General features: G+C 44.8%; 1 protein-coding gene across 1 annotated transcript in view; it reads right to left on the bottom strand.

Moving 5' to 3' along the window:
- Positions 1 to 4,066: 4,066 nt before the first annotated feature.
- The window catches only part of Ccnb2 (cyclin B2), a 30,704-nt gene continuing 23,510 nt past the window's right edge, over positions 4,067 to 11,260 (bottom strand). Inside the window, exons 8-9 of the mRNA XM_004855727.3 lie at positions 5,253 to 5,363; positions 4,067 to 4,356 (exon numbers count right to left, since the gene is read on the bottom strand). Coding sequence (XP_004855784.2) covers positions 4,246 to 4,356; positions 5,253 to 5,363 — 222 coding nt within the window. The 3' untranslated portion in view covers positions 4,067 to 4,245. The remainder of the gene's footprint in view (positions 4,357 to 5,252; positions 5,364 to 11,260) is intronic.

Here is an 11,260-nt window from a genome sequence, read left to right as displayed (position 1 = left end):
CTACCCTTTCCACTTCCCCTGCTCCTTTAGACCTTTTCTTCCTATTACCCAATATCAGTTATACATTTTGATCCTTATTTACACTTAGTTTTTCACACCAGAGAAACTATTTGGTATTTACACATTTGTGTCCTATTAATTTCACTTAAGACTGAAATGTGCATCCACTCAATGTGCATCCACTTAGTTATAAATGTCTCCAGTTTCTCATTCTTTATGGCTGAGTAATACTCCGTTTTATATTAAAAAAAACCCCACATCTTTACCCAGTTTCCAGTTGATGGGCAATTGGGCTGTTTCCAAGCTTTAGCTATTACAAACTGTACCGTTATAAACATGGGTGAGCATATGCTCAACCATACATATATAGAAATTTAATGTAGTGGCTGCCAGAATGATCCAGGATAAGTAACATTTCCCCTTTTTCCTAATTCATGTGTCTTCAGAAAAATGCCTTTTTCCCCTTAGGGTCCTCAAGTCATCAATATTGGTTTCTTGTCATCCCTTCTCTGCCCAGGCCCACATTCGCCTCACTGTCCAGCTACTCAGACGTGGTGGTTCAGGAATCACTTACCCAAAAGAGCATGACCACCCAGGGGCATCCACGCCCACCTGCTGGAACTGGCCATCCTGTAAACAGAGGGTGTGTAGGTGCAATCCCAGTTCACAGTGCTGTCACACACACTAAAGATGGGGCAGATCTCTCCACATCTTTGAAGTGAGGCACCAGAAACCAGGGTACCTCACCTGACCCCAGACACAAGGCCAGTGTGTTCAAGCTTCCGTGGGAGACCAGCAATCTCACACTTCGGCCTCAGGTCCCCTTTATGTTCCTCAATATTACTGAGGGCCCCTAAGAGTTGGACTTTTATTGGTCACACCTATCAATATTTACCATATTAGAAATTAAAACTGAAAAAAAATATTAAAGTCAAATATACATACCACCAGAGCAATGATTCATCACATGCCATATGGCCTCTGGAAGATTCCACCATACCCTATTGAGAGAAGAGACAGGAGGAAAAAGGCAAGGAACATCTTAATATTGTTGTCAAAATGGTTTTGTTATCAAGGGCCTCTTGAAAAGGTCTCAAAGACCTCCCGGAGAACCACCTGGGAGGTTAGGTGCTAATGCATTTGTGGTGAGCAGGGAGGGATGGGCCCCTCTCCCACAGTGTCTTGGGAAGCCAGACTGAGACACGCAGAGGGCAAAGGGAGAAACCTTTCCGGATGTTGATCAACGGCTCCCCCACCAGGAGCACCAACCACTCACATGGTATGGCTCTCCTGGCCGTCCTGGTTGAAGCTGACCTATCACCATGTCCAAGTCCAGCCTTGGAGAGGAAGAAGAGGAGGGTGCTGAAGAAACTGTATGTACTATGTCCTCTCCCTCCTGCTGGCCAGAAGGTAGTCACGTGGTTTCCACTGCAGAGGGCCTGGGCCTGTGTACACCGGGCTGTTGCCTCCTAACCCAGAGGGCCAGAGCACCCTCCTCCTCCTCTTCTTCCTCCTCCTCCTCCTCCTCATAGCCATGGCTGCTCCCAGGCAGAGATGCTCACATGAACAAACAAGACAACACGGATATGCATCCTCAGGACTTAGAAATTCCACTGGCTGCCACAGGGCCCAGCTTATACATAACCCAAACTCTACCTCTGAGAACATCCCAAACTCCAACCCAGACCTTTCTCAAGTGGAGCTAATTAGACTAAATCTGCCTCTAGTTGCTACTTTTTCTTTTACAGATGGCGTGCCAATTATGGTTTCATCAGTGGTGAGACTAGAAACTGGTTTCAGGCACTAGAATCTGCTACTGGCACCCCTCACTTTTGTGGTCAAGAGTGGGCCTCACTCTAAATGTTGCCCTCTGTATTGGTCACCTTTCCCATTGCTGAGACAAAATTCTTAACACCTGCAACTTAGGCTCATGGTTTCCGAGGTTTCAGTCCACGGTTAGCTAGCTCCAAGGCAGAAACATCACGGCAGTGGAAAACTGCTCAACTCGTGGGACAGGAGAACCAGAAAGCAGGAGATGAGCCTGAGAGGGGGCCAGGGACCAGCTATTGTGCACAAGGTCACATGACCCACCCAGACACACCCAGAAGTGTGCATTAGTAATATCCACATAGCTCAAGCCAATCAAGTTGACAATCAAAATTAACCATCATATCCGTTTCTCTACTAGTTTTGCCTCTTTCCCAAAGCCTGACTGAGCATAGTTCATCCTGGATTTTGTAACTGGCTTTTATTGCTCTCAGCTAATTTCGATGTGTTTGCCTCCTACTGACCTTATCCCTTCCAAGCAGCCCTTCCCACCAGAAGGCTTTGAGTGGTGCGGTACACGTCACAGCTTTGCCCAGGGTCACATGGCTTTGGTGTGTATCGCACGGGGACCTTGACCTAGCCCCAAGGCTCATGCTTTTAATCACCGTCCCTAATTAAACAGATATTTAGAAATTTGATAGTCTAATGTGTCAGCCTTTGAACTTCCAATATCCCCTCGAAAAAAATCTTTTTTTTTTTTGGGTACTGGGGATCGAACTCGGGTCGCAGGCAGCGAAACCACTGAGCTAAATCCCCGGCCCTCATGAAGGTCTTTTAATAAGAGCCTGGAAGAATTTCCTGAGTCAGAGCACTTAAGAAAAACATGTAGTAAGAAAGCTCTATAGTATCATTGGAATATTCCTCATAAGTCCTCCTCTTCTTGGAGAGGAGTTAAGTTCAGCATCCCTGCAAAAAAATGTCACTTCAAGGTCCCCAGTTTGATCCCTAGCACCAAAAAAAAAAAAGTATGTCACTTTTTGGAGCCAGGAAAGTTCTGTCCTCAGGTCTCACCTGCTGCCGGTTGCACCTGTGATCCAGGTGTGGAACAAGCTCCACGAACTCAGCACAACTATTTTAGACCATGTCACAGGATTTCAACACATAAGGACACCTGGTGCCTCTAGATGCTCAAATCATACAGTTTAAACACATCCCAGCCGGGCAGCCTGGCCTGCTCAGGGAAGGGATGAGAACCAAGCTCTCTCTGGGGCCTGGAGTCCTGTCAGACCTGTACCACAGGATCCATGCTGTGGCTCTGTCAGCAGACGGTAGCACCTGCCACATTCTAGGCTGGGAATGCGCTAAATTAAATGAGTTTAATGCAAAGCTCCAACCAAGCCTGTATGAATGGTCCAAAAAGTTGCAAGTTTTCCCAAATCTATTTGACTAACTCCTCCTTTTTTTTTTCAAGACACCAATTAGCATATCTCATTGAACTCACAGTTTAGGAAGTTGTTGTCATAAGAAACTCACAGTCCACAGTTTTTCTTCATTTTTATGTTAGGGATTGGAGACCAAGGATGTATTCGCCTTAAAAAAATCACTGAAGTGAAAGGGGGTAAAGCTCAGTAGCAGAGCACTTGCCTGGTATACACGAGGCCTGGAGTTCCATCCCCAGCACTGCAGAAAACAAAGCAAAAACACAATGTTAAATGGGATCAAATGCCTCCTCCCACACCCACCCACATTTAACACACACATGGCTGAAGCAGCTCAGCAGGAAAATATGGTCCAAGTGTCACCTTTCCCAGGATGTCATGGCCCATTTCCTTCCTCTGTCTCATGTCTTTGGAATAGATCCATAACACTGGGGCTGGGGATTTAGCTTAGTGGCACCATGCCTGCCTAGTAAGCATAAGATCCTGAGTTTGATCCCAGGTACTGCAAAAAAAAAAAAAAAGAGAGAGAGACCCACCCATCACAAGGGCTCGTCAGGTAGCTGTCATCCTGGTGGACCAGATGTTCCTACGCAAAAGAATTACAGAGTAGAGGAAGAAGACCCAGGAAATTGTCATGGTTATCCACTCATTTAAAATTTTCAGAATGAACCAATTCATTCATATTCAAGAAGTTTAGGAATGGACTTGCCTTCACTGAGCCGAGCTCAGTTAAAATGGTAGGAAGGTCTTTTGCAAAGCCAGAAAGGCAAAACTGTACATATTACTCAGAATAACTCAAAAAGCAAGCAACCTTCTGCTGATTTCTTTGGTATAGAAAGCACACACCAATACACATGGGATACCTTAAGAAAAATCAATAGCTTTATTTTTCCTCGATATATATTTAGAAAATTAGTCTGAGAAGAGGTTGCATGAAATAAGGCGAGGATTATTTACAAAATCGAGAGTTCCAAGCCAGTAAAAAAAAAAAAAAAGCTAAGACAGAAAGTGCAGGGATACAGGGATGTAGCCCAGAGGCCTAGGGCTTTGCCATCAGAGGGGAGGCGAGATCTTTGATGGCTTTGGAGTTCAGCTGCGGGATGGTGCTGATCTTCAGGAGTTTGTTGCTGGCATACTTGTTCTTGATGGCCTGCAGGAGTCAAGGGGAACAAGCAGGTGTCAGGACTGCTACCTCAAAACTCCTCCTAGCCGAATTCGCCAGCATGGAAGGCTCAGGCAGTGCCATGAGGCCCTGGGTCCTGACCGACTGCCGGACCAGCCCCTGCCACCTGAGCAAGCAAAACCCTGCCGACCATGGGGTGATGGGAAAACAGTCACTGTCCAAGCAGCGGGCTCTGCCTCGTGAGCTACCAGAGGGACAGGGCGGGGCACTCTTGGTCATAAGTAGGTACCTTCAGGACCAGCAGCAGAACTGGAAACAAAAGAGTGGTACCTAGTGCCCAGCAGGGCCGAGGCTGCACCTGCAGCCTGAAAACTGAAGCGTGAGGGCACTGAGCCTCCGCTGTGTGCACACGCCCTGCTCTTATCGCCAGACCCTTGCCGAGCCACGTGACACAGACACTGTGCCCCTCACCCAGGAGCCTCCCTGCCTTTGCCCTTGACCATGCCGCTCCTCAGCTGCCTTCCCATCACAGCACCACAACACCTGGACGAGGGGCCCGGGCACACAGGACCTCCACGATGCCTGGCGTCACCAGTCACAGGCACAGCAGCCATCCTGCCTGCTAGGTGCCTGAGCCAGGATGCGGGCACGACATGGCAGGAAGCCGTCCCTCGCCAGCTGGCTGGCCATCATTAACTATCCAACTCACTTCGGAGTCTGCTCCCAGCGTTTAGTACCAAGCACATCCCCTCCTCGACCAGGAAAACACACAGGAGAGGATCGGTACTAACATGAGACTTGCACACACACAAAGAACACACTGGCATGGAGATGTACACGTGCGTACACACACACACACACACACACACACACACACACAAGACCTATAACCTAACGCTCGACACAGAAATAACAGTACTCACGATGAATTTCGTCAAGTTTTCGTTTACTTTCACCACGTTTTTGGCCATGTGCTGCATGACTTCCAACACCTCGCTCTCCGAGTAGCCGGTGTAATACTGCTGCTTTAAGTTCTGAAATGCAGGCAACGGGAGGGGACAGGGGACGTCACTGAGGGGCTGCACAAAGCCACTCCCTATGGGGAGCACATCTCATGAGCAGGCATCACCTCTGTGAACGCGGGGGCTGGACATCCTCACCCTGTGAGGATCAATCACTGCCACTGCGTAGCCACGGCCATGGCCACGGCACACGCAGGACGAATGCGGCCCTGAGACGGAGCCAGGCAAGGCACGAGAGGCTCTTCATCGAGTGCCAAAGGCTGCTGGGGGTTTTTTGAAGGGGGTGTAGCATGCTTTAATTAACAAAGTTTAAAGCTTACTTCAATTCCCATACTGAAAGGGGAGGAAAGAGAAAGACGTAAACAGAATTCAGATGTGTTATATATAACTCCCCATGATGAATGGAATCTTTATGTACTAATAAAAATTTTTAAAAATTTTAACATTAACAAAGTTTCAGGCCTATGATGATTCTCATAATAAAACAGAGAGAAAAATAAGACACTATGAAAGCAAAACCAGCCAGAGAGGTCCCCCTTTAGGGCACAGAGCACATCTCACACCCGCATCAGCCCTGCTGGGCACAAAGGCTCTGAGCTCGAGCCTGGGGTGCACACTTGGCTGCAAAGAGAGGGGTTTAGAGTTGAGAACTGTGCAGTGAGCAACAATGTACCAAATCCGGAAAGGAGACACCCAGATCCTGGAGGTGCGCACCAGAAAGTGGCAAGAATTCAGAGGACCCCACAGCCACCCCACCGACCTCCTGGGAACAATGTTCAAACAAAAGGACAGCTGTTGATGGGTAACAAAAAGACATAGGGGCTGGGGATTTAGCTCAGTGGTTTTGCCGCCTGCCTCGAAAGCACAAGGTCCCAAGTTCAATCCCTGGTACCAAAAAAAAAAAAAAAAAAAAAAAAAGACATATAAACTGCCTTTCCTTCCAGAGTCCTGTGATAAAATTCTAAATAGTACACTATTCCTTTTACATGCATGGTATAATTGGCAAAATACAGCACTTTTATATATATATATATATATATACACACACACACACACACACACACACACACACACATATACATACACATATATACACACACACATATACATACACACACACACTAGGGATTGAATGTAAGGCCTCTGCACTGGGCTACATCCCCAGCCCATTTTTTGTTTTGTTTTTTTGACCCAAGAGTCTCACCAAGTTACCCAGCCTGGCCTCAAGCTTGTAATCTCCAGCTACTTCAGTCTCCCAGACTGCTGGGATATAGACGTGTACCACTATGACAGGCTAAACACAACTTAATCCTACTGAGCAACCGTAGACTGAAATAATGCACAGCTACTTGTATTGTAAAATTAGTTCCCGAAACTGAGATACCAAATAGTGATGAGGTTTAAAGTCCAAGAAAGCACACTTAGAAATTTGACCAAAATGACTTTTTTGCCTCAGAGTTTACAATAATGAACCTCATAGAGCCTTCACTCACACACACACACACACACACACACACACACACACACACACACACACAGAGTTGTGCTGAGCTATCTGCAAGTGCTCTGGAGACACGAGGACACGCCACTTCCCTGTCACAATGCCTTGCACATGGAAACATCACTGGAAATTCCATAACAACATCAAATACAGTGTCAATGTTTGAATTTCTCCAATCACTTTTTAAGTTTTTAGGTTTTTTTTAAAGATCTAGAGTCCAATCAAGGCACATATAGTACATTGCACTCTTATCTTTATCTTTTAAAATTTTAAAACAAGGTCTATTTTCTCAGCTTTCCATGGAAACTTTTTTGAAACATCCATAGAAATTACTTTAAGACAGGGTCTCATTATGTAGTTCAGGCTGGCCTTGAACTGTGCAGCCCAAGCTGCTTTGCAACTTGAAGCGATCCTCCTGCCTCAGCCTCTTGAGTGCTGGGATTACAGGTGTGTGCCACGCCTGGCTGAGAAGTTATTTTTAAAATGTCACATTCTGGAAGTTTCGCCGTGATAAAATTCATGTCAAACCTTTGGGTCATGAGCCCTGTGGAAGGGGTGACACATTCTTCCCTCACACCAGAAACCACAGCGGGTCAGCCCGCCCCACCGCTGTGGGTGCCGGGCTTTTTGTCACTGAGTAAGGCTATAACAGTCAGATCTCTGACACAAAGCCTCAGGCTTTTCTTCAGAATTAGAAGCATCTATGAGGTGGTATTTAGATACCATGTGAATCTAATGCCTCAAAATTAGGTCATCTAACAATCATTGAATCAGTTACTACATTGAGGGTTTACAAATAGTGGATTTTAAGACAACCACAGAGGCCCCTACCAGTAGTTCCAGGTACTTGGGAGACTGAGGCAGGAGGATTACTTGAGCACAAGAGTTTGAGGCCAGCTTGGGAAAATAGTAAGACGCTATCTCAAATTTAAAAAAAAAAAAAAAGCGTTTCTTACTCTGTCATCATGCTTTGTTTCTATAATTAGCTGGTATTCTTTGTGTGCATGCGTGCATGCATGCGTGCGTGCGTGTGTGTGTGTGTGTGGAGTTGTTTTGAGACAGGGTCTCACCATGTCGTCTAGCCCGGTCTTGAACTCACTATGTCACCCAGGCTAGCCTTGAACTTTTGGCAGTCCTCCTGCCTCGACCTCTCCAGTGCTGGCATTAAGGGCTTGTGCTACCACACCTGGCCTAATTAGCTGCTATTCTGATCTTTGAAAAGAAAAAACAAGTTCTGGGGATATAGCTCATTGGCACAGCACTTGCCTAGTCTGAGGCCCTGGGTTTGATCCCCATACCATGAAAATAAGTAAATAAATAAAAATTTGGGCAGGGGATTTAGCTCAGTGGTTCCGCTACCTTGAAAGTGCAAGGTCCCGAGTTCGATCATCAGTACCAAAAAAAAAAAAGTAATAAAAACGACTGCATTTTTTAAACTGGCAGAGTGGAAGTGGGCAGCAGATCACAGCTTCTCTGGGAAGTGGAATCTAGACAGCTGGAAAAGAGTTTCAAGATTATCAAAGAGAGAGGGAAGACTCCAAAGATGAAGAGCAGCTGACAGGAAGCTGAACATCATGAAGAAACAGAACGGGCAGCCTGCACCAGCAGCCTCTGGCTCCCAAGTGGAAGGGACCTGATTCTAAGGTGACCTCGAGAGGCCCAGCAGCCCAGAGATAAGCAGCAGACCCACAGTGCTATTCCAGGAAAAAGCCAGGGTTACTGTAAGCCGCAAATCCAGTGAGGTTACTCCTCCCACATGGCAGGCTAGCTTTGGAGAAGAAATCCAGTGCAGCACCACCACACCAAAATCTCCTGGATGCAATAAAATTCAGAGATTTCAAAAAAATAATCTAATTGATGCATCTTGAAGTCTTAGAAAAAAAAAGAACAACAACAAAAAAGAAGAAGAAGAAAAAGAAAAACAAGAATAATCCAAAACCAAATCCCACAAAAGGAAGGAAAGACTAAAGATCACATAAGGCATTATGGAGCACGCCTGTAATTCTGGCACTCAAACTGAGGCAGGAAGATTGCCACAAGATTGAGAGCACCCTGGGCAACATAGTGAGTTCAAGGCCAGCCTGGACTACATATACATAGTGAGACTCTGTCTCAAAAAAGAAAATTAAGGGCCGGGGATTTAGCTCAGTGGTTCCACCGCCTGTCTTGCAAGCACAGGGTCCTGAGTCCAATCCCCAGTACCAAAAAAAAAAGAAAATTTAAAAAAGAAATCCAAGCTGAAATAAATGAGACAAAGACTTAAAAAAAAAAAAAAAGGAAAAAGAAATCACAGGATCAATCAAATGAAATGTTAGTTCTTTGAAAAGATAAATGAGATTGATAAACCCTTAGCCAAACTAACCAAGAGAGAGAAGACCATTCAATACAATTAGAGATGGAAAGGGGGGGAATGTTAGACATCACTGAAACCAGGAAGCTTACTAGAGACCAATTGCAAACCTATATTCTAGTAAATTGGAGAATTGAGAAGAAATGGATAAATTTCTGGACATATACAACTTATGGAAACTGAACAAAGAGGATATAAAAACCTGGTCAGATCATTAACAGCCAATGAGATTGAAGCAGTAAGAAAAAGGTCAACAAAGAAAAGCTCAGGGACTTCTGGGAAACTGGCATTGTGGTATCAATAACACCTCAGCCTCTCCAAGATTTGGGATCCAGACACTGGAAAATAACTTGGGGAAGAAAAAAAGAAAGAATGCATCCTCAGGAATCAGGAAGGATCTGATAGAAAAATTAAAATTGAAATTGAAGATACAGAACACAATGCAGATAACAAAAGAGAGTCTGCACTTTCTCCCCAGCTCCTGGCTAGAGGCTCACAGGAAAGGAGACTGAATCTACAGGAATAAAGTGAAAGCTGCAGACTCCAGAGGGCTGCAGGGAGAAATGCAGTGATAGAATGGAGCAGCAACTGCTCTGAGCTGCAGGGAAACCACTGGATTCTGCTCATACAGGAGTCCTTCAATAGGCAACAGCTGGTGAGTGACTCCAGCCCAAGCTAGAGAGAACCCTTGGTAGGATGCAATTCCAAGGAAGGGTTTACTTTGAACCCAGAACTCAGAGCAGCCCCAGGATGGTTTCACATCAGAGCTCCCAGTGTTACATTTCCACAGTGACTGGGTGAGAGACAGCTGAGGACAGAGAGGCTCAGTCAGGGTGGGAAGAGATCCCTTGAGGGGCTTGAACTAAGGGACGAGGCCTGGCCCCACAGCCTGAGACTAAGCTCAACCTGAGTTGCTCTGGATTTGCAAGTCACAGTGCTGGGTCCCTTGCCCTGCTCCTACCACCTGCTGGTGCCTGCATCTCACAAAGATGTGGGGTCTGACTGCCAGCTTTATCTATCAGTGTGAGCAGAAACATGGCTTGACTTGGACAATGCCCCAAAATTGTAGATCCTGGAAAATACCACATGCACACTCAAAAATCACAGAGAAATTGCTTTTCTTTTTCTTTTTTTATTTTGGTATCTCTATTGTTCTTTTGAGGTTTTTGATTGTTTTATTTGTTTTTCCTTTTTTAAATCTTTCTTTTCTTCCTTTCTTCATGAGTTTATTGGGGTTTGGGGAATTTTGCTTTCTCCTTTTTCCTTATTTTTTTCTTCTGCTTTTTAAAATTTTTTTCTTTTCTTTTTTTTTTTTGTTTGAGACAGGGTCTTGCTATGTAGTTCAGGCTGGCCTTGAACTCATGACAATCCTCCCACCTCACCCTCCCAAGTTCTGGGATCACATGTGTGCACAACTATGCTCAGCTTTTGTCTTATTTTTACTCCCCAAATAATTTTTTTCTTTTACATTTTATTCTCATGAGTTTTTTCTCTTGTCTTTACCTAATTCTTTTTTATTTTTGGTACTGGGGATTGAACTTGGGACCTTGCGCTTGCGAGGCAGGCAGTGGAACCACTGAGCTAAATCTCCAGCATCTTTACCTAATTCTATAAACATCTTTCTACTCCCCAAGACCCTTTGTATCACTTCTTTCTCCAGTTCTCATATCAAATAGTTTAAGGTTTCAAATTTTTCCTCTTACACTTTCCCATTCCCAAATTCCTATATCTTTAATGGTATAACTATCTAGCTTTATTAATCTTTAGATAGATAACTATGAAATTACTGTTGAATTCTTCTTTACTATTAGCAGAGACGTAGCTGTCACATTTATTCACATATTAGCTGTAAATCAATATTTGGCTTGTCTGGATGTTTTCATCATAATTGTAGATTTCCTTTCTGTGTACATAATTCGTTCTTATGGTATGTTAATATCCAATTTGTCTTGGATAATAGCACTGTGGCTGATTTGCTTGCTATAACCAGGGTTGCAACATTGTTGCTATTGTTCTGTAAACCAATACTCAGATTACCTTTGGAACAATACCAATACT

The sequence above is a fragment of the Heterocephalus glaber genome, unplaced genomic scaffold, assembly GCF_053883595.1.
Source record: "Heterocephalus glaber isolate CG9 unplaced genomic scaffold, H.glaber_assembly_v1.0 deba00001689, whole genome shotgun sequence".
Lineage (NCBI taxonomy): Eukaryota > Metazoa > Chordata > Mammalia > Rodentia > Bathyergidae > Heterocephalus > Heterocephalus glaber.
The sequence above is the reverse complement of the archived record's forward strand: the minus strand, read 5'-3'. Positions and strand labels throughout refer to the sequence as shown.